General features: G+C 47.8%; 1 protein-coding gene across 1 annotated transcript in view; it reads left to right on the forward strand.

The window, feature by feature from the left end:
* Positions 1 to 22,881, forward strand: part of HYDIN (HYDIN axonemal central pair apparatus protein) — a 431,864-nt gene that overhangs the window by 391,834 nt on the left and 17,149 nt on the right. Inside the window, exons 69-83 of the mRNA XM_059043993.2 lie at positions 1,958 to 2,055; positions 2,827 to 3,034; positions 4,205 to 4,417; positions 4,889 to 5,027; positions 6,080 to 6,245; positions 8,753 to 8,900; positions 9,331 to 9,538; positions 9,997 to 10,218; positions 10,663 to 10,832; positions 12,688 to 12,886; positions 14,652 to 14,810; positions 17,467 to 17,744; positions 19,047 to 19,266; positions 20,952 to 21,164; positions 22,253 to 22,416. Of these exons, the coding sequence (XP_058899976.1) occupies positions 1,958 to 2,055; positions 2,827 to 3,034; positions 4,205 to 4,417; positions 4,889 to 5,027; positions 6,080 to 6,245; positions 8,753 to 8,900; positions 9,331 to 9,538; positions 9,997 to 10,218; positions 10,663 to 10,832; positions 12,688 to 12,886; positions 14,652 to 14,810; positions 17,467 to 17,744; positions 19,047 to 19,266; positions 20,952 to 21,164; positions 22,253 to 22,416 (2,805 nt within the window). The remainder of the gene's footprint in view (positions 1 to 1,957; positions 2,056 to 2,826; positions 3,035 to 4,204; positions 4,418 to 4,888; positions 5,028 to 6,079; positions 6,246 to 8,752; positions 8,901 to 9,330; positions 9,539 to 9,996; positions 10,219 to 10,662; positions 10,833 to 12,687; positions 12,887 to 14,651; positions 14,811 to 17,466; positions 17,745 to 19,046; positions 19,267 to 20,951; positions 21,165 to 22,252; positions 22,417 to 22,881) is intronic.

Raw genomic sequence — 22,881 nt, forward strand, 5'->3', positions numbered from 1 at the left:
GAGAAGTTCTTTCACTCCATCATTCACTGGCTCCTTCATCAGACATTTATTCAGTGTCCACAACAGCATAGACCAGACATCACATCTGCGCACCAGAGGGTCTTTGTAGGTCCAATGAAACATTCACACCCAAAAAACTATTGAAGTTCACACTTAAAATCAAGTTGTAGACCTGGAAACACAGTGTTACGGGGAAGGTGGCATCAGGCAATGGGCTTCGGTGGGAACAGCCCTTGCAACAGCCCGTATCACCACTTAGAAGGAGAAACGGTTATGTTAACCCTTTGTCCACACTCAGGTGATACAAGGATGCTGTGGGTCCTTCTCTCAAAGAGCTCGTAGTGGGTGTTGGGGAAATGGGTGAAAGTAGTTCAACCAACGGTTGCAGTACAGTGCTCTGGGTTTGCAGGAAGCGTACCTAAAGCAGACCAAGATATGGGGAGAGACAAGTGTCTGGGAAGGCTTCCCGGACAAAGTGGTGGCCCAGCTGAACTCTGGAGGAGAAATAGGAGGTGGCCAGGTGAAGAAGTGAGAAACAGGGCCTTCAGGCAGAGAGAGCAACATAGACAGAGAGAAAGCCTGTGACTATTCTTTGAGAATTACAAACACAAAAGCGTAAGCCACTGACATTTCTGCATTGTAAAAATTAGTAATTAACTTGTTCAACTCATTCTGCATTTGTGGCACTTAAGGCATACTGTCAAATTATTATAGAACCAAAAGATAGGAAGCAGGAAGTGGAATCTTCTACTGACGGCCATTTCACCTACAGCAGGGGTTGGCAAACTCTGGCCCGTGGACCAAACCCAGCCAGCTGCTTATTTTTATAGCTACAGTTATGTGGACACACAGCTGTGCCCGTCTGTTTATTATCGTCCATGGCTGCTTTTGCACTTCCACAGCAGACGGAACAGTTGCTGCGGAAATCTCTGGCACACAAAGCCCCAAACCTTACTGTCGGGCCCTTTACAGAGCATTTGTTCACTCCTGGACCTAAACCAAGAATGCGTTTTACTAAAAGTGATCTGAGATTTCTGAGAATCTGAGATTCTGAGATTTCTCCTCTTTATAAAAATTTGCTTTAGGATAAAGACCAGTGCTCATAAATTCACACAATTCATAAATTCACACAAGCCCCTGAGGCCAAAGCACTTGACTTCAGGCACAGCTACATGGTCTACCTGGACCGGATAATGGGAATCTCACCCCTAAACCCCACCTTTAGACCTACTGCCCCCACCCCCGCAACTCTCAGCTCCTACTTCTCCCCTAAAACTGGGAAGAGCGTGTGTTTCTTTCTCTTGCACAACCATTTTCTTACATCAAGGCCTCATCCTCTTGCTGTGACCGTGATCAAGTTTAATCATGATTCCAGAAAAAGCTTCTATCTCCCAGTTCTTGTCTTAGAGCAGGGAAACTTGAGACAAGAAAAGTCTCCACTAATTGAGAATTTGAGACAACTTTGTGTCTCAGCCAGCTAAGGCGTCTGCGGCAGGGGTCAAATGCTTTCTGACCACAGGGACATTGTTTCTGGTGGAAAGCGATTCAGGAAAGGAGAGGCTTTGGAATTTGCTCCCAAGGAAGGTGCTGTCTTGTGAAATAGAGTTTGTTTCCTCTCTCATGGGAATTTTTCAGGATTACCATGATGCAGGCTGAGAGCTCATTGCACGGGCTGCCGGTAGTATGCAAGATGATTTAAGTGCTAAACATCTGCATATTTTTACTTTTAATAGCTATATATATATATATATATATATATATATAGTGTGTTTTAGAAGGAAATATAACTAGTATATTGCATGCATGATTTCAGATAAAATTGCTTAAAACTTGCCTTTGAAGAAATATTTAAGAAACGAAGTGACTTGACTTTAAAAAGTTAACGGTACAGGTGATATGCAGACAGGACAAAACTCTGAAGCACATTTCTCAATTCCATTCCCTGATCTGTTTGCAGGTTTAAACTGATTAATTCAGGAAATGTGCAGCTGGAATTCAGCTGGATCTCAGAAGAGACGGCAAAGGCTGTCAGCTTTGCAATGCCGGATAACCAAGGTAAATGCGGTGACGGGTAAAACCCAGGGCTTGAACTGGGTCCCCAGTTAGTAGAAGAACCTTGTTCATGGAGAAGCAAGCACTGCTCCAACAGCCCCCTAAGAAGCAAAGGAGAAGCAAAGCAGAGGCCTCCTGGCATCTGCAGAGCCAAATGGGCCTGAGAAACTCAAGAGCTGAGATCTGCCTTCCTGGGGCCCACACAGATGCCTAGGAATCTTTTATTTTAGATCTTAACCTTCTAGAAGGTTACAGATTCTTGGAGAAACTGATGAAAGCTATGAGCTGTCTCCCCAGGAAAATACACACCCATGCCCAATTTGCAGTTGATATATGTGAAGCACTTTAAAAAGAGCCCAACACTTAGTGGGCAATTATCGGTTAATTCTCTTTCAACTTGGAGATTCCCAGACCTTTCTAATGAGCCCTTTTCCATGGGCCCCCAGATTGTGAACTCCTACTTTAAAGCAACGATTCTCCAAAAATTTTGTTCACAGCCCATTATTCTTGAGGCACATGACCCGCAGACGTCTACTTGACCCACCCCCTTGAGCCAAAAGGAAACAAACATGAAAACTTGATGTAATTAATGGAAGTATTTTTCACGAGTCTCGTGGGAGAGATGGGAGCCCATTCTTTGGGCCCTGGGGCCCAAAGTATACCCGCTAGCAGAGGTGAGCCCACAGAGGGTGCCTAGGGCCTGTGAGTGGGCTGCCCTACACCTGCCCTCCCACTGCAGGTGCAGAATATCACTGGCGCTCTATCTGCCCCCAGGTTTCTCCCAAAATGACCAGCTTAGCCAGGCCACGCCGCACACGGGCAGCACCCTGGACAGTGCCATGGACCATTGGAACGAAGCTTCCCTGCCACCCTTCTCTGTGGAGCCCATCTCGGGCATGGTGCCCGTGGGGAAGACTCAGAAGCTCAAAGTGAAATTCTCCCCAATGGAGGTTGGAGACTTCGAGAGCAATCTTTTCTGCCAGTAAGGAGATGATCTCCCAGCACAAAGCGCTGCAGCTCCTAGCCCCCCTTCTGTCCCACCACGCCCACCATTCTTTCTAGCCCCAGACCCCTCCTCAGCCCCACATTGCCACATTTCCGTTTGGAGAGCAAGGAGAATCCAGTCTTTTGTATAGCTTATCAGCCCTCTGTAGACCCTGCCTCCCGCCCACCTCCCCTTCCCGGCCACGTACAGGATTCCACTGGGCAACAGGATGGTGGGCAGCCAGCTGGGTTCCAGTCCTGGGGAAAGCATGAACTTGGGAAAGCTTTCTTGTACCTTTTCTGAGACTCAGTTTCCTCCTATGTAAAATGCAAATGACAATACCCACCTTGTAGAGTTGTGAAGACTAAATGAGCTAATTCAAGTGAAGAGCTTAGAACAGTGCCTGGCATGTAATAAGTACGATAAACATTAGGTGGTGGTGGCGATGGAGGAGGTGGACCTGGTACATAGTAAGCGAGGGACAGATGGGGCCCAGGTCCAGTTAGAGGAGAGTCAATCCAGTAATATCTGGCAATGAAAGTCCCTGATGTGGCACCCACTCCCCGGCCAGCTCCTTGGAGAACACCTACCTTAGAGGAAGTCTGTGATCCATGGCATAGGGTGGCAGAGACCCATGTGAACAATAAGACCTATAGAAACCCTGCAATCACACTGCAGGGACCTTTCCCACACCTGGGCCACCTAAGCTTGGTGCTGGGGCTCGAGGTCTGCTCACATCTAGTGTACTTTCTCCAAGGAGCTCAGGGTAGTTTTGTAAGGATGTCTGAGTCCTTTTTCATATCCCACTAGATGCCTATGAAAGAGCCCAGAGGGAAAGACTCTGTGCTGACCTTACAGCAGGGAGGGTTTCTCACCATTGGCAAAGGAAGTAACTTGAGGCCGTAGTAAGGTACACAGAAGGAACCAGAATTCAGACTCCTCATACTCAGGCCATTCATGCATCCATCCACTCCACAATTAATTAGTGACCACCTATTATGTGTCGTGTACTGTTCAAGGCACTGAGGTTATATGGTTGACCGAGACAGACCCAGCCTCTGCTCTCATGGAGCTCACATTCTGGTGGGTGTCATATTCATTTCCAACCACGAAAGCAAAAATTGATTAAAAAGTTAAAAATAGATCAAAATAACCTTATCCTCTCAGGATTCCTAACCTGCCACCTGGAGAGCAAGGCCCAGTCCTGTCAGCAAAAGGGCGGAGCTCCCTGCCCTTCTGCCATTTTGACCTGAAAGACTCGGACTACATCAGCGGTCATCGGCGCAACCCAGATCTCCGAGGGCCTAGTGCTGGGGCTCTGGATCCAGACACCCGGGTGATTGAGTTCACCAGCGTGGGCGTAGGAGGGAAGAATCTCCGGTGAGTCGTTTAGGTTTGCACTAGTTGAGTTCATATCCGTCAGTCCTTCTAAAAACTCAGAGGAGGAATTCAGAGTAGCAAGCTAGACTGACACGTAGAAGCACGCTTGCTATCCTGGGGTTTGACCTTAGAGAACTGCCTCCGTGAGGAAGCTGACTTCTGTCTCCCTAGTTTTGACAGTCTGGAAAACTTGGAAGACATAAAAATAGGATCCCTGACCACTGCCTTGACCACAGAGGATCACTGGGACAGAAGAGCCCTTGGTGTCATTATTATTCCAAAGTCCAGAACTCTAGCCACACTTGGGATCCCCGAGTGAGATGCAGTTTTTGTTTCTGCAGTAACGAAGTGCTCAGAACAGTTCTGATTCCCACATAAAGGAAGTGTGCTAGGGAACAGTCTAGAAAAGTTTCTCGTAATCCTCAAGCCCCTCTCTCACTCTCTGCTATCGATTCTTCCGCCCTCGTCCAGGACTTTTACAATACTGAACCCGACCAGTAGCACCTACTCCTTCTGCTGGGTCTCTGAAGAAATTGAAAGGCTCCAGAACCCTCCAGCCTTCACATGCCTTACAGAAAAGGGCCTCATCCTCCCTGAAAAGAAAGCCGAGGTGTGTGTGAACGGAGACCGCTTGACCCAGGACGTTATTAATTCTATGCCCCTCTGCATAGCAGATCTGCGGTAGAGCGTGGGTAGAGTTAGGGAGAACAGCCTAAGGGTGTGTCCATCAACAAGTGTTTCTTGAGTGGCTACGCTATGTGTTAGGCAGTCCTCAGGGACAAGACAAACCCGAGCTCTCTAGGTTGGCCTAGAGATTTTTAAAACAGAAGTTTTCAAAGTTGAGATTATTAAAGCAAGGAAAGGAGAGTTGGACACCAATGCCTGGGGACTCTACTAGGACTCCTACAAGAATAAGAAGTAAAGAGTTATTTTTGTCCAAGGGACTGACAGCAATGAAAGGACACAGATGTATTTTTACTTGGTCAGGCCAAAGGGCAAAACAGAAAAGTGGAGTCCTGTTCCATGGTTTAGTCCTAATGTCCACACAGTGATTTAGAGCAGAGGGTCAGACTTAAAGAAATACGAACTTGCTGGCCAAAACAGATCCGTGGGCCCTATGTCCTGTAAATTCCACAGAGAATCTTGGAGGCAGAAATAAATCCAGGAAACGGAAATTCCGAATTCATTTGCCTTCGGGAAGACCATACAAATGAGTGACACAGGCCGAGGGGACAGTGGTAGGGAATGAGGGGCACCAGGGCCGGCCGGCCACAGTGCTGCTCTGGAAGATCACCATCCAGAGCAGTGGCTCAGCGTTGCCGGTTCTCCCAGACTTTTCAGGCAACGCCCAAAGTACAAGCTTCTACCTTGAATCTTTCCATTTTTACATGCCATCCAAAGACATGGCATGAAATATGGCAGCTTGGCCAGCAGAGCCTGTGAGTGGGGTAGACCCCCCTAGAAATAGTTGGTGGGCTGGGCAAACAGAGATTGATGCTGCTGGTACAGCTAAACTTACGTGCCCTTACAAAGAGGGTGGAAAGGAAGTGACGACCTGGTCATGTCAGCCAGCATAACCCCAGGGCTGGCAAGCCTCTAAGGGCACATGGAGTAAACACACAGAAGTGCCTGTAACTGCTCTGCTCCAAACTGTCTTCTTAGATAATCTTCCAGTTCACACCTTTCCATCTGGACATCTCAGAAGCATTCTGGACTTTCTTAATCCCTGAACACAACATCACAGTCCCTTTCTTGCTGGTAGGCAAAGCCACTGACCCTCTCATCAATCTGGACAAGTCACATCTCAACTTCAGTTGTCTCCTCATTGGTAAGGCTGCCCTGTTGGTTTATATTTAGAATTGGCATGACCTGTGGGGGAGGGGCGAGGGACCAACCCAGCAATGCGCTGCAGGAGCAGACATGGGTCGGGAGCTCTTCCTGGTGCCTTCCAGAAGCATGTCAGAGGGCCTCTATCACTATTCACAAGGCCACAAAATATTCAACCTCTCAATCGAATTTCCATCAGGTGTCTTCTAAACCCACACACCAATAACCTAAGGAAATTTAGGAGGCTTGCTACAGAGCCTACTTGGAAGATTTCTTTGGGGCCTGGACTGACTATGTTTATTTCCAGATCCCCATGTCAGCCCCATCCTGCTTGCATGTGCCCCCGGATTATGACTGTGTCTGTTTGCTTCTTGCTCTGTGCCAAAGGGATCACATTTCTCTGCCATCCTTTCACACTTTTATCCAGCTCAACAAATATTACTGAGCCCCTCGTGTGAGCCAGGCACCCTTCTGTGATCTGGGAATGTGAGGGACACAGCCCAAGTCCTGACCGTCATGATGGTTACATTCTAGTAGCAGGAAGCAGACCACCCAAACATGAAAAAGCAAAATGTATAGCATGTCAGATGTTGATAAGTGTTCCAGAGAAGAATAAAGCAGGGTAGGGGAATAAGGAATGCTAGTGGGCAGTGGGTGACATTTGAGGTGAGACTTGAAGGACATAAAGGAGGTGATTGGCAAGTCCCTTATAACACTGTGAATCTATCACATGGATGTGATGTTTTGTGTGTGTGTGTGTGTGTGTGTGTGTGTGTGTAAAATACAACTAAAGTCAGAGGATATTTTAGTAATTCATTAGATTTTTTTATTTATAAAAGTAATATTCTTTATAAGTCAATCAGTGTGGCGTTGTATAAGGAAAGATGTAATAATCATTCCCCCTCATTCTATCTCATCCTTTCCTTTCTGTCAAACGAAACCAGTGTTAACAATATGATGTGTATTACTTCCATACATTTCTTATACTGATACATATAAACAGATAGGAGGAGACTTTTGCATTTAGTAAGGTTTTGAACAAAGAAATGAGCAATGTAGCATAAGAATAACAAGACAAACAGGATTTAATCTAGGAATGCATTGATGGTGCATTTCAATATAATTGTTACATCCACAGATTTAGAAAGAACCAGGTGATCATACTGATATATACTGAAAAGTCATTGCTAAAATTCAGCAGACATTCTCAACAAAAACTCTAATAGTAAAATAGGAATAGAGGGAAAAACGTGAATAAAGAAGATTAACCAAAATCAAGGGTCAGATATTATCTGGTAATAAACTACTAAAGTCACTTCAATTAAAGTCAGGAATTAGGCAAGGATGTGCATTATCACCATCATTATTGGACACTTTCTTAGTGATTTTAGCAAATACAATAAAACAAGAAAATTAAATAATTGACATAAACATTGGGGGAAAAAAGAGGCAAAATTATCTCATTATGCTGTTGCTGATGACTTCATACATAGATAACCTCAAGAGACTCTAGAGAAAAGCAAAACAAACTACTAGAATCAACAAGATTCTATGTAGGAATGGCTGGATGCAAGATGTGTGCAAAAATCAATGGTTTCTCTTTCTTTTAGCAGTAAGCACCTAGAAACAAACAAAAAATTCCATTCATAAGACCTATATAATAGCTAAGGATAAATGTAACGAGAAAAGCACAGGACCTATATGAATAAAACTATAAAATCTTATTAAAATGCCCCCAAACAAGATCTGAACATTTGTCAATTCTCCCAAAATTAAATGCAAGTTTAATCGAGTTTCAATTAAAATCCCGACTAGGGTTGTCAGATAAAATACAGGATGCACAGTTAAATCTGAATTTCAGATAACAATGAATAATAGTTCAGTATGCCATGCAATATGCAATATTTGGGACATACTTATACTAAAAAATTATCTGCTAAATCTGTCAACCTTAGTTCCAAAATGATTGGGGTGAGGGGGGAGTTGGAAAAAATGACTCTAAAGTTCATGTGGAAAAATAAATGCTCTACAATAGTCAAGGAAAGTAAGAAAAAGCAAAACAGTGATAGGAGATGTATTAGTCAGGGCCCTTTCAACACACTCGTGACATACCCAAAGCCTAATTCGAAAGAGTGCAATGCAGGGGTTGTTTACAGAGATAGGGGCAGAGCTGAGGGGCCTACCAGCCCCCATTAACAAAAGCAGGAAGGCATTGGGTCTGAAGGAGCAAGGAGGATCCCAGGAGAGCTGTGACCCAGGCAGAGCAGCCACCTAAGAGGAACAGGCAGTTGATGGGGTAAAGTTCTAGAAGGAAGAGGTAGAGTCCCTTTGGGAGGAAGGACCCTTGTAGAGCAAAAAGAAGGAAGAGAGGAGGCCAAAGGCCGAGGAGCTGGGAACAGGAAGGGAAAGACGTTGCGGAACCTCTTCTGCGAAGGCTCCCTCGTGCCTCCTGACGTGGGTGAGGAGCAGGCACGAGGCCTCGCTGAGGGCAGTGTTTCCCCCAACCAGGCAGAGAGGCCAGGGAGACCGTGAAGATCACCAACAAGGAGGAGCAGGAGTTCCACTTTGCCTTCCAGGACACCTCCCGATATTCTGAAGGTTTCAGCAACAGCCTGGTCGTGTGTCCCATGGAAGGCTGGCTCCCACCGCTGTCCAGGTAAACAGAAAGGAAGGCCCCCGGGACTGCACTCGCCCAGCATGGCAGGGTCCCAGGCCCACCAGCCAGGAGAATCGTTGTCCCTTAGAGTGCCCTGTCCCTGAAGTCTCTCCCCACTCTAAAATTTAGATATTACAATTCCATCACTGTCCTACTTATTCCCTGTTGTTAATTTTCCTAGTGAATTGTAGAGCATTGAGAACTTTAAGCTCTTGTTCTCACTATTTTCTTATGTTTATATTCTTCTCCTTGCTATCCACTGTGCTTGCAAATCCATAAAGCAGTGGCCTGCCGTGCCTGGCAAATCGTCAAAATTCATCGTGATTTGGAGATAGGATGCCTTTTCCTCCTAGTGTATAACAGTTTAGTATTCAACCTTCTTTAACAGGTTGGTCTAGTTATCTAATCTGCGGTCTTCTTCCCCAACCAGGTTCCCAGTTGATATTTTCTTCACACCGAAGCAGGAAGGAGAAGTGAACTTCAATTTGATCTGCAATGTGAAAAAGAAAGCCCACCCTCTGACCTTAAATGTCAAGGCTGAGGGCTACTCTATGAATGTAGAGGTCAAGTGCAAAGACAGGACTGGCACCATCACTCTCTTGACTCCCAACCAGACCACCACTCTCAACTTCTGTGAGGTAAAGATGTGAGAGGGCCTCGCACTCTCTGTTTCCGCACTGGCTGGGAAAAGCAGTGCAAGTGAGTAGTAGCTGAATCTCTGTTTCAAATGCCAGGGAGACCAGGAGAACAGAAACATGCCAGGAGCAGCTCTACCCCCAGAATGTGTATGGTTTTGACGTGAAAGCCTATTTTACTTTTCAGGGGGTGAAGAGATGGGAGAGAAGGGGGAAATGCTTGTCTTAAACCTACAGAAGGATGTTTTGCTACCAAGTGAGATCTAAGAATTAAATTGTCATCTCACTCTTCTCACTTAGTAGCTCTCGCTGGACTCCCTGACTACTCTCTGAGCTAATGAACATCATCTGCCATCACCATTCCCCAAAGGGTACTTGCCCCCAACATGTTGCCTCTCCTGACCCCACAGAAGGGAACCATGGTTTGCATTCACTCAGCATTCAACTCTGTTCTCTCTCAGGTGGAGCTGAACGAATGTGTCCGGTGTGAATTCAGCTTTATCAACACCGGAAAGTTCAGCTTCAGCTTCCAGGCAGAGCTCTCCGGCCCCAAGTCCCTGCTGCAGTACTTGACATTTGCACCCACGGACGGCAGTGTGGATGTGGGACAGAGTGTGCACGCCTCCCTGTCTTTCCAGCCATTTAAGAAATGTGTCTTGAAGGGCCTGGAACTCAAAATCAAGGTGAGACCATTTAACATTGTCCGACACTGAACGCATTCACAGCATTCTGTCTTGAGAACTATGTCTGATGGCCACCCTTAGCCGCAAGGAAGGATGGGGAGTCAAGCAAGTTTCCCAGGCACGTTGGCCGCCAGAGTCCTGCTGATGAGGAGGCCGTGGGAGGCAGAGGTTGGGTAAGGACTGGCAGTCTGTGCTCACCCCTCCGCCTTCAAGCTGAATCAGCTGCAGGAGCAAAGCAGGAGCCAGTGTCGGGCCCAGTTGCAGATTAGTCCACCTTGCTTTCCTTAAATAAACATGTAAACTGTTCATCAGAATCTCTGCAGATGGAACCCTGAGACCTGAATTTTTTTTAAGCACTCGACTGTTTCCCTCCTTCACCTGAGGGCGTAAGGGCCCTTTCCTCTCACTTCTAATCACACTCCACCTGCCATTGCCTTCCCACAGATCAGCCACGGTCCAACATTTCTGTGCAGCATCTCAGGCTGTGCCGTGAGCCCAGCCATCCATTTCTCCTTCACCGGCTACAACTTTGGGACCTGCTTCATCTACCAAGCTGGGATGCCCCCATACAAACAAATCCTAGCTGTCACCAACAAGGAAGAGACGTCTCTGAGGTAAGCAGACTTCCCAGAGCTTCCAGATGATTCTGCCTCTCCTGTGGGTCCTACAGCCTCCACACAGGTGAGGTCCTGCCAGGACAGAAAAGGAAGGATTATGGGAAAGCCTCAAACGCGGGTGGGCGTGAATCCTGAGTCTCCTTTCCCCACCACTAACACTCATACTTGGATAGCCATGAGCTACTCTGCTAAAAAAAATCCTCTTCTGGAAGTGAGGAGAGCGATGCCGAATGACCTGACAAGAGGTCTGATGGCTTCCATTTATTTCCCGCATGTAATAGATGTGGGAACTGAGGTTCGGAGAGTTAAAAAGTAAATTTCTCAGGCCATTGACCTTGGCAGATCTAAACTGAGCCTGAGCCTTCTGATTCAAATCCAGCCTCTCTGTGCCATCCCTGTGTAGAATGTTCCAGTCCAGCTTTCTGGGCCCTATTCCAGACCTAAGAAAACAAAACTGGCCCAGAGATCTATGTTTATTCAAAGTTCTCCAGATTAGTACTCTGCAATTGAGCTTTCTTCAATGTCAGAAATGTTGTATATCTGCACTGTCCAGTACGGTAGCCTATAGCTACACGTGGCTGTGGAGCACTTGAAATGTGGCTAGTGCCACTGCAGAACAGAACTTTATTTTATTTTATTTTAATTAATTTTAACTTTAAGAGCCACATGTGTCTAGTGGCTACCATATCACATAGCACAGGTCTAGGTTCAAATCCCAGCACTTCCCTAGCTATGTCACCTTGGGCAAAATTTTAAAACTCTCTGTGCCTCTGTCTCGTTGCCTGAAGTGGGGGATAGTCGTACCTCCGCATAGGGCTATTAGAAGGATTAAATTAGTTCCTTTTAGAGAGAGTACTTAGAACAGTGCCCGGAACATAGGAAATGCTCAGTATTTTTTATCTGCTGCTACTGTTGTGGCGGTGATGGTGGTGATGGTGCTGGAGATGATGATTCTCCTGAATGTTAAAGTACAAGAGTGTCATGTAATTTTAAGTACTAATTTAAAATCTTATCTACCTACACTCCTTCTTGCCTGATTTAAGTTAATCTGAGTCTTTCTTTGTTTAAGGCATTGCGCTCTATTTATTGCCTTAGCTAGAGTCCTTCTCTAAATACCCGGAAGGCAGATGGGGAGGGGCTGTAATGGAGGTCTACGAGCTTCCTACCCACAAGTGAAGGAGGGTGGACATGATCTTTGAAGGTCCCTTCTAGTTGAGCAATTAGCAATAATAATAATAGCTCACCTTTATGGCATGTTTCCTCTGTGCCCTGTCTAGTGACTGATTTAGTCACTTTATCTCATTTAATCCTCAAAACAACTTTATGAGGTAGCCATCACTACCCACATTTTACAGAGGAGGAAACAGAAACCCAAATGGGCTGTGTAAACTGTTCTCAGGTCACATGGCTAGATAGGGATAGAGCCCAGATCCACACTCCACCCTATCTGCCTGACTCTGGACACATACTCCTCCCCACTGTGCTTTACCACCCAGTTACTTCCGGAAGCCCTTCCTTCTTATGAAAGGGTACAAAACCATGAGCAGCAGCATCAAGGAAGAGAGGATAAAGAAAGTGAAAAGAGCACTGGGCAAAAGGTTATGAGACCTTGCATTTGAGGCCTGGCTCTGCCAGGATCTCTGGATGTGATCTGGGGGAAGTAACTCGACGGTGCCCAGGAGACCACGGGCTGGATCACTGCTGAAGTCCCTTCCAGCCCTTACATTTGGACTCCAGGACGACTGGGCAGGACATCCAGTAGTGGATCCAGCTCAGAGAAACAAGGGACAACATCTCTCCCTCTGGGTCAGGCATCCGAGGGCTTACACACCTTCCTCCTGATCTTCTCCAGCTTAGAGTGTTTGTACACCAACACCAGCCACCTCGAGGTGAACTTCCGAGTTGATGTGGTGAAGCCAGGAGGGACATTGGAGATTCCCATCATCTTTTATCCTCGGGAAAGTATCAATTATCGAGAGCTCATCCCCTTTGAAATCAATGGGCTCTCACAACAAGTAGTTGAAATCAAAGGGAAAGGCACTGAAATGAAGGTAAGAGCCAGTTGGGGAGATCCTCACGCTTGGCACCCCTCCTTCTTGCCCTTCTTTGCCCACCTGAGCCCACCTGCCACCCCCTCAAAGTCTCCTGCCCCCACGCTGCTCTGTCAGTGGGTCAACGAGTCCCACCAAGGAGAGAATCAGATCAGACCCAAGTGAATCACATAGATCTCATTCAATACCAAACTTTACTGTATCAAAGGATACAAGTAATCACAGGAGATCACTGGAGAAACACTCTTTTTCTTGGAGAAGTTTGAGACTATCAAATGCAGCATCCCAAGCATGTCCTTTCCGTCCCACATTAGGGCATGTAGTGTTTTCCGGTTACGAGGTGAGACCTGTTTTAAGCTCTGTATGCAGACATACCTTTCAGTTATGGGACATCTTTCCTTAACACCATGCAGGCTGACATTCTCCAGCCAGCCACAACTCCCAGGATCCTATCTGCCTGAGGGCTGCCTTCTAAGCAGGTGCTCCTAATAGGAAGGGAGTGGTCCGGTCCTGCTGCTAATCCCTTTCTTCCCAGTGTCTGCTTAACATTTAAGGTGTCTGTTTGGTGGGAGTATTTGCATTTAATAGGAAGTTTTGGAAAACTGAAGACCTTCCAAGGTCCTCGGCAATGCATGGGACATTTCAGCAACCAAGAGAAAATGGGAGGGGTGTATTCCTGGCAGCCTTCCCATCAAGCCAGAGAGCAACAGGACCAGGCCACCTGGTGTGTCTGCACCGAGCCAGTGATGGGGTCTCTTCTTATGTCACTGATTCATTCGAGTGTTCATTCTTTCATCACTCATTCAGCACACATTGTGTCAGGTGCTTTGCAGAAATCCTGCAGAGGAGACTTAAGCATGTTCTCTCACCTCCAGGAGTTCACAGGGTGGGGCTGGAGACCCTTGCCTTTGTACACAAAATGGAAACATGTGGGCAGGATAGAAAGAGCGTGTAGGGGAGGGGTGCAGTTTAGTGACTGGTCAAATGACAGTGACCAGTGGGTGCTATTCGTGTGGGTCACGTCATCCTGGAGGACAAGGCCCAGCCTGACCTTGGCCTGATCCAGGCCAGCATTTTGATCAGTACTTTAGATGAGGACTTTGAAATGTACCTGCTTCTCCCACCTCCGCTGCCACCATCACCTCTCACACCTCAAGGCTCTCTCTCCTGCCCTCTTCTAGTCCATCTCCACAGAGGAGTGAGCCAGAGCACCCTCCCAAGATACACACTTGCTGGGGCCACTCCAGGCTGCACTGGCTCTCCACTTCCCCCAGAAGAAAACCTGACCCCTCTCCGAACCGTCTTCCCGTGTCTCCCCCTCGCTCCCAGCCACGGGCCTGACCAGTCCACTCCCTCCAGCTCAGGGCCTCGCCACAGCTTGTCTCCTCCCTCGGGATCCAGCCCCACACCACCCTGACACAAACCCACAGGATCCCACCCTTCCTTTAGCTCTCAGTAGGAACATGCCTTCCTCAGGGAAGCCTCCCTCACCCCCAGGCTGGCTCACTCAGCCCGTTGTACACTGAGCTGTTCCTTCCTAACATCTCTGAACCCAGCCGTAATTATGTGATTGTGCAACAAGTTGTTTAGTGGGCATTTTAAGCACATAAATGTTTGTTGAGTGGGCGAATGCCCGTCCAATGTGAAGAATGAGGGACACAGAAAGAGAGGGAACCAGCCTTGCCTCACCAGGGTACACGTATCGTATTTCTTTTTCTCATTAACTGATGAACCCTCCTTCCCTGCTCTCTTTCTTGTCCCACAGATTTTAGTCCTCGATCCGGCCAATAAGATTGTGAAGTTAGGAGCTGTCCAGCCTGGACAGGTGGCGAAGAAAACGATTTCCGTCATGAACAGCAGCCAAGCCCAGCTCACATTTAACCTGTCAGTCCTGTTCTCGATTCCAGAACTCCAGGAACCCAAGGTTGGTGCTCGGGCCCCTAGTGGCATCTGTGTGCCCCGTCCCTCCCCCCACCCCCCGCCTCGATGACAGGATGACCGTGATAGCAACACTGACACCTCACGGTTCTTGGGCACCCGCAGCGTGCCAGGCGGTCTGAGAGCTCTCCCCGTGCTGCCTCTCATCATCTCCACAGAAACAGTGTAGGCTGCTGCTTCTATTATTCTCATTTTACATGTGAGGAAAGCAAGGCGAAGTGCCCTTGATGGATTCAGAAGATCTGGGCTCTAATGAATATACACATATCATCACAGCAGAAAAGTTGAAAAATATGGAAAATCACAAAGCAAAACATTTCGCCTATAATCGCATACCCAGAAATAATCACTTAACATTTTGGTACCTATCTTTCCCCTGTTTTTCCTACACATTTTTTAAATAAAATATTAATGTTCAGATTGCTTTGAAACCTGCTTTTCCCAACTTGAAATAGCTCCCAAACATTCAATGTCATTTGCTCCTCTGTATCTCCATTATGCAGATGGACCAGTCCTCTGTTTCTGCCCATTTCAGGTGTTCCTGATTTTTTATTTTATTTTGTTTACATGGATATTACAATGAGGCATTGTAATATCCATGTAAACAAAACTTTGTGTGAATCCATGACTCTCTGCTTAGTACATACTCCTGGGAGTGGGCTTCTTGGACCAACAGGAAGCGTATGTTTTGATATACGTCACTCATCTGCCCCCGAAAGCTTGTCCCTCTTTACACTTCAATCCGCTGCGTGAAAGAAGCATGCTTGTTGCCAAATCTATGTCCTCGAGCTCCCTAAATAGAGAAGCTACAGTCCTGGCTGCCGTCTACCCATCTCACAGTGTTTGGGTGGCCCTTTGAAAGTGGACCAGGTGTATTTCGTTTTGAGGATGGACTATATCCATTCCTTCATTCAGTTCATTCTTACATTTACTCAGTAAATCCGTGCTGCGTGCTGGAAGTATAAAAGTGAGCCTTACTCAGCTTGGGCCACCATAACAAAACACCCCAGACTCGGTGGCTTAAAAAACAGACATTTATTTTCTTACAGTTCTGGAGGCTGGAAGTCTGACACCAGGGGTGCCCACATAGTCATCTTCTGGTGAGGACGCTCCTCCTGGCTTGCAGACGACCACCTTCTTGCTGTATCCCCGCGTGTCAGAGAGGCGGCGAGCTCCAGCCCTCTGACGCCCCTTTTTATAAGGGCGCTAATCCCATCATTGGGCTTCCACTCTCCTGACCTCATTCTAAGCCTAGGTACCTCCCAAAGGCCCCATCTCCAAATACTACTCACATAGGGACTTGGGGGGACACAGTTCAGTCCATAGTACGGTGAATATGAAATAGACTTTGGTCTGGTGGAGTTCACAATCTTCTGAGGTCACAGACACATGAACAGTCCAGGAAAGCCTAGAAGCTGCAGAAGCAGGGTGTGATTCAGGACCAGGGCTGCTCAGAGGAGGGCTCGGTGGGCTCCAGAAGGCCTCACAGTGGAGAGAGGTCTGAACTGAGTTTTATAGGATGAAGAGGAATCTCCCAGGCAGACAGGTTGAGGAGGAGTGTTTCTGGCAGGCAAGATTATATAGGCTCAAAGGGATTGCTGCTTTTGGAATCCTAGGTGTGATTCCATGTGGTAGGAGTGTTGTGGACCATCTGAGGATTGCAGGATACAGGGACACTGGCTGTGAGAGGCCAACCAAAGCAGGAGACGCAGTGGGCATCTCGTCCCCGGACCCCACATCACCCACTTTGCCATCCAGAGAAAGAGGGAAAACTTGCTGCTTCCCTTTCCTCATTAATCCAAAGTAAAGTCCTCATTCCAGTGGGTCAGGGCCCCTTACCGTTTGGCTGCACCAGTTCTGCCTCTTGAGTTGGTGAGACAAAAGCTGCCAGAAGGGCCTGAACCAGCACTGCCACCCCGGGGGGGTCACTTCCATCACTGTGTTTTGAGAACTCTCTAATGTCCCTTTCCTATTGTGATTCTCAGCCATTATCTCACTCCCCGCCCCCCTGCCCGCCACAGTACACTTCCTGGCAACTGTTCAGCACTCTGTACCAAAGGGAGCCCAAGGATGAAAAGGACTTGCCTTCCTTCAAGCTGGTTTTGATTTGATTTTTACCAGGACCAAGGGGAGAGAGCAGCCCCTTATATTCAAGTTTCAACAGTGGTTCTCAAACTGTAGAACACATGAGTCCCCACATGCAGGTTCCACGCTCTCCCAAAGAGACTGGTTCTCTTGGGCTGGGGCAGGACCCAAGAGTCTGCCTTGTAACCAGCACACTGGGAAATGTGATGCGGGGCTCCCAGGGAGCACGCCTTGAAAACCACCGGAGCACTGTCTTTTCTACTTGCTCTTACTGTTTCCTCCACCAGAGAACAGGGGTATTTGCAAGAGGTTGGAAAGAGAATTAACACTGATTGAACGCCTGTTCCGTGCCACGCATTTTGTACGGGTGATCCGGATCTTCACCGTAGAATAAATCACAGAGAAGTGCAGTAACTCACCACAGGTGACACAGCTGGTGAGAGGGCAAAATGATATTACACCTGGCCTGATACGGTCCCAGCAGCAGGACCCCCCAGAAATGGAGCCTCAGGAGCACCCCACCCTCAGCTGCTGAGGCTCGTTGTCATTTTATCCAGGTCGTCACCTTGACACCATTCCGCAACATCACTCTGAAGCCCAAAGAGGTCCGGAAGCTGGAAGTCAACTTTGCCCCGAAGAAGCGTGTCCCTCCCTTCTCTGAAGAGGTGTTCATGGAGTGCATGGGGCTCCGGCGGCCCCTCTTCCTCCTCAGCGGCTGCTGCCAGGCCCTGGAGATCTCCCTGGACCAGGAACATCTTCCCTTCGGACCAGTCGTGTGTCAGGCACAAGCCACGCGTCGCGTCCTCATGTTGAACACGGGTGACGTGGGTGCGAGGTAGGAGAGCCCTCTGGGCCTGCATCCCATTTAACTATCCCAGGACCCTCGAAAGTGGTTAATATATTGTCCCCATTTCACAGACGAAGTTGAGGCTCAAAGTAGTTATATGACTTGCCAGCAGGGAGCCACCCAGGCACTACTTGAGGAATGCTGCCATAGCCGTGTCCGCTGCACACCACACACCTGCAGGGGGCACCCTTCACACTGACCTCAGTTGAACAGTGCCCTGAGGCTGGGGCGTGGCAGCCTTGGCACTGGAAGCACTGGTCTGCACCGTCCACGCTCTGTCTCCTGCCTGGACCAAGTGCCAGACCACAGAGGGGGTGACCACACAGGGCCATCAGATCCCAGTGCCACCAAGAATAGGGGCAACTCTCATGTGAAGGGATCATCTCCACCCCCCTGATCAGACCTGAGAGGCAGTGCAGGGAGCCGTTATGGCCACAGTCTCGGGAGGGTTCCAGTCCTGGCCCGGCCACATCCTAGCTGTGTGACCTCGGGTACACGTGTAAGCGCGTTCATGCACAGGCCCCCCCGGCCACATCCTAGCTGTGTGACCTCGGGTACACGTGTAAGCGCGTTCGTGCACAGGCCCCCCCCGGCCACATCCTAGCTGTGTGACCTCGGGTACACGTGTAAGCGCGTTCGTGCACAGGCCCCCCCGGCCACATCCTAGCTGTGTGACCTTGGGTACACGTATAAGCGTGTTCGTGCACAGGCCCCCCCCGCCCGGCCACATCCTAGCTGTGTGACCTCAGGTACACGTGTAAGCGTGTTCGTGCACAGCCCCCCCCCCGGCCACATCCTAGCTGTGTGACCTCGGGTACACGTGTAAGCGCGTTCGTGCACAGGCCCCCCGCCGGCCACATCCTAGCTGTGTGACCTCGGGTACACGTGTAAGCGCGTTTGTGCACAGGCCCCCCCGGCCACATCCTAGCTGTGTGACCTCGGGTACACGTGTAAGCGCGTTCGTGCACATGCCCCCCCGGCCACATCCTAGCTGTGTGACCTCGGGTACACGTGTAAGCGCGTTCGTGCACAGGCCCCCCCCCCCAGTGTGCCACTTTCCACCCTGCTCAGCCCCAAGGGAGAGCCTAGAGATCCCACCCAGGAATGACCTGGCCTTTGTCCCACCTGCCTCTGCTTTGCCCAGCAGTCTTCCTCCTCTCAGGCCCCAGGGAGTGCACGAGGGGATGAATCTCCCAACTAAAAGTGCAGGTAAAATCTCTTTTCTCAGCAGGACTGGGGACACCCCAAGGATATTAGTAAACTACTTTGTCTCCTTTTGTCTTGGAAAAGGTTTAAATGGGATGCCAAAAAGTGTCAGCCTCATTTCTCCATCAGCCCGGAAGAGGGCTATATCACCGCAGGCATGGAGGTTTCTTTCGAAGTGACGTACCATCCTACTGAGGTGGGCAAGGAGATCCTCCATAAAAACTTGCTCTGCGTCATCCAGGGTGGCAGTCCTCTGAGCCTAACCCTGTCTGGAGTCTGCGTGGGACCACCTTCGGTAAAAGAGGTCAGTGGGTGCTGCCCACAGATGGGCCAGTGGCCAGAGTGGGCCCAGCAAGCCCCACAGGAGAACTCAGGCCCTCTAGAAGCAAGTGGCCCTGTTCAAACAGTCCTTGAGGCCCACATCAAACATGTAGACCTGCTCCCTCCCACCACGGGGCCTTCGCACATGCTGTTCCCACCGCTGATGTATTCATTTTCCCCTCTTCATCTAGTTAATTCCTATTTATTCTTCAGCTCTCAACTCAAGCATCTCATTCTCAGGGAAGGTTGTATTGACATCTCTGGCTAGATCAAATTCTGTCATAAGCTCTGTAAGTAAGGGGTTAACACCTTTTGCTTTCTCTATGGTTAAAAAATGGGCTTGGGTTAATCCTCTGCTAGCCCTGTTCCTGGAAACCTAATAGTGGAAACCTGATAGTTCCTGGCAACACTGCTATGGTCATAGACACCTGATCTCCATCTCCTGTTGTTTCAACAATGTAATATAAATGGAATCATGCAGTATGCTATAAATGTGTATGTACAAGTCTTGGCAAGAATATATGCTTTCATGTTCTTGGGTAAGTATGTAAGAGTGGAATGGCTGGGTCATAGGGTAAGTATATGTTTCCCTTTTTAAGAACCTACCAAATTGTTTTCCGAAGTGGTTGTGTCCCTTTACATTCCCATCAGCCACGTCTGACATTTCCACTTGTGCCGCATCCCTGCCAATACTTGATATGGTCAGTTTTTTTAAATTTATTCATTCTAACAGGTACATGGTGATATCTCATTGTGGTCTTTAATTTGCATTTTCCTAATGACTAATGATGTTAAGCATCTTTTCAGGTACTTATTTGCCATCCACATGTCTTCTTTGTTGAAGTGTCTGTTCAGATCTTCTATTTTTATTTGGGTTGTTTGTTTTCTTACTGTTGAGTTTTGAGAGCTCTCTGTATATTCAGGACACAAGTTTTGAATTTAGATCTTCAGTCTGTTTAGAGTTCATTTTTGTATGTAGTGTAAGACATGAATCAAAATTCATTTTTTTGTACATGGATATCCAGTTGTTCCAGCAGCATTTATTTAATCGATTATCCTTTCTCCATTGAACTACCTTTGTACTTTGGTCAGAAACCAATTGATAATATATGTGTGGGTCTCTTGCTAAACTCTCCTCTTGTCCCACGGGTGATCTCTTTGACTCTCTTCACACCAATGCGACATTGTCCACGTTGCTAACCTCAATGGCTAGTTCTCGCCACCCATCTTGCTTGACCTGTCGATAGCATTTGACGCCTTGAACAAGCCCCTCCTCTTTCACGCACTTCCTTCATTACATGGCCTCCAGGGTACCACCCTCTCCTGGCTTTCCTCCCACCTTATTAGCTGCTGCTTCTCATCTCCTCTTCTGATTTTTCTTAACATTGGAACATGCCAGTCAGGAATTAGTCCTGAAATTCCTTCTTTTTTCCTAAATACACTTACTTCTTGATAATCTCATCCAGTTTCTTGGCCTGAAAAAAACATTGCTATACTGACAACACCCAAATATAGATAGATAGATAGATAGATAGATAGATAGATAGATAGATAGATAGATAGATAGATAGATATAGATAGATATAGATCTGTATATGGCCTGAACCTTTCCTTGAACTCCAGATTTGTAAATTCCACTACCTGCTTAAGCTTCCTGTTTTCTGCCAGGTGGTGAATTTCACCTGCCAGGTACGCTCCAAGCACGTACAGACCATCATGCTTTCAAACCGCACCAACCAAACCTGGAATCTGCACCCCATCTTTGAAGGCGAGCACTGGGAGGGGCCCGAGTTCATCACCCTGGAGCCCCATCAGCAAAACAAGCCCTATGAGATTACCTACCGGCCCCGCACCTTGAATGTGGAGAACCGCAAGCATCAGGTAGGCCGAGCCCCACCTCCCCCACTGTTTTCCTGGCATGGTTGGAGGGAGGAGTTGTGTGAGACAGAATGTTAAGACAAGAGGGGACCCCCACAAATGATATTGGATCCACGGGGAACCATGTCCAAAGTTTATAAAGTTCAAAACTTCCCTTTTCATCCATGTATTTTCATGTTGAGGGGATTCTCTTGGAACCAGGGGCTCAGTTCTAAAATGGAGTCCTCAACTAAGCATTGAGCAATTAATACTTAGTTTAAGTGCACAAACAGCATCGTAGTGACTGTAATAAAACTCAAAAAAAGAAAAGAAGCCACAGTCTTCCACCTCCCCTCCCCAAAAAGAACTGTTTTCTTCTGTCTTCACTACCGATCCTTATTCAAATACAGCCATAGCTGCCATCACAGCATCCTCAGTTTTGCATCCTGTTTACTTTTACTTTACATTATATCATGAGCATTTTTCTATTTAACTGTGTAATCTTTGTGATAATCTTCTTTTTTTTTTTTTTTTTTTTTTTGCGGTACGCGGGCCTCTCACTGTTGTGGCCTCTCCCTTTGCGGAGCACAGGCTCCGGACACGCAGGCTCAGTGGCCATGGCTCACGGGCCCAGCCGCTCCGCGGCATGTGGGATCTTCCCAGACCAGGGCACGAACCCATGTCCCCTGCATCAGCAGGCGGACTCTCAACCACTGCGCCACCAGGGAAGCCCTGTGATAATCATTTTTAACGACTGACTAATATTTCACTGAATGACAGTTCCATAATTTATTTAACATCCCCCAGTTGTTGGATGTTTAAGTTATCTCTAAATTCTCATCAATATAAGTAGTTCTAATATACACATGTATGTATATATGTAACTTTTTCTGCTGTAGGGGTTTTTCTTCAGTAAGTTCCTTGGGATGGGATCCCTGGTTCAAATACACATGAACATTTTTATGACTCTTGGGAACATATTCCCAAGCTGCTTTCCAAAAGTGTTATGCTTATTTCCAGAGCCTCCATTAATCCTGTGCTACTGCCATGCCTGAGGGGTAGCTAATAAAGGACCCTCTGTGTCATTCTGACCACATTTCTTCTTCTCTTAGGGCACCCTCTTCTTCCCCCTCCCAGATGGGACCGGCTGGCTATATGTACTGCATGGGACTTCTGAGCTCCCCAAAGCCGTGGCCAATATCTACCGTGAAGTGCCATGTAAGACGCCCTACACTGAGCTCTTGCCAGTCACCAACTGGCTGAACAAGCCCCAGAGGTGAGGGAGTGGGGGAGACGGGGGGAGGACTTGCACTGTCGAGCCTAGCCCCTCCCCTGGTCAGGGCCCCTAGAGGGCAGTGGGGGCTAAAGAGTCAAAGTTCTGTGCTGTGGCCAGGCATTGCCTGAACTGAGCCCCAGAGAGTCTCCTGTTCAGTGCTCTCTATGAGCAGCTGATAACTTGAAAATCTCCTAGAACAGAGCCTGGCACAGAATAAGTGCTCAGTAAATGTTAGCTGTCATTATTATTATCAAAACGATAATCGTGGTTGTTATTATTGAAAGCCGTGTCTTATCACCTAAGCCACTGGCAAGAGAAGGACGTCCCTTGGATCTTGTACTTGCAGTGAGAGTGGAGGAGAACAGAAGACCTAGAGGAGCTTGAGGCCAACCAGCCTGGTCCCCTTCTTTTATGGAAAAGAAGCCAAAGGCTGGGAGAAAAGAACTGCCTGCTCAGCATAGTGGA

The sequence above is a fragment of the Kogia breviceps genome, chromosome 18 (genome assembly GCF_026419965.1).
Source record: "Kogia breviceps isolate mKogBre1 chromosome 18, mKogBre1 haplotype 1, whole genome shotgun sequence".
Taxonomy (NCBI): Eukaryota; Metazoa; Chordata; class Mammalia; order Artiodactyla; family Physeteridae; genus Kogia; species Kogia breviceps.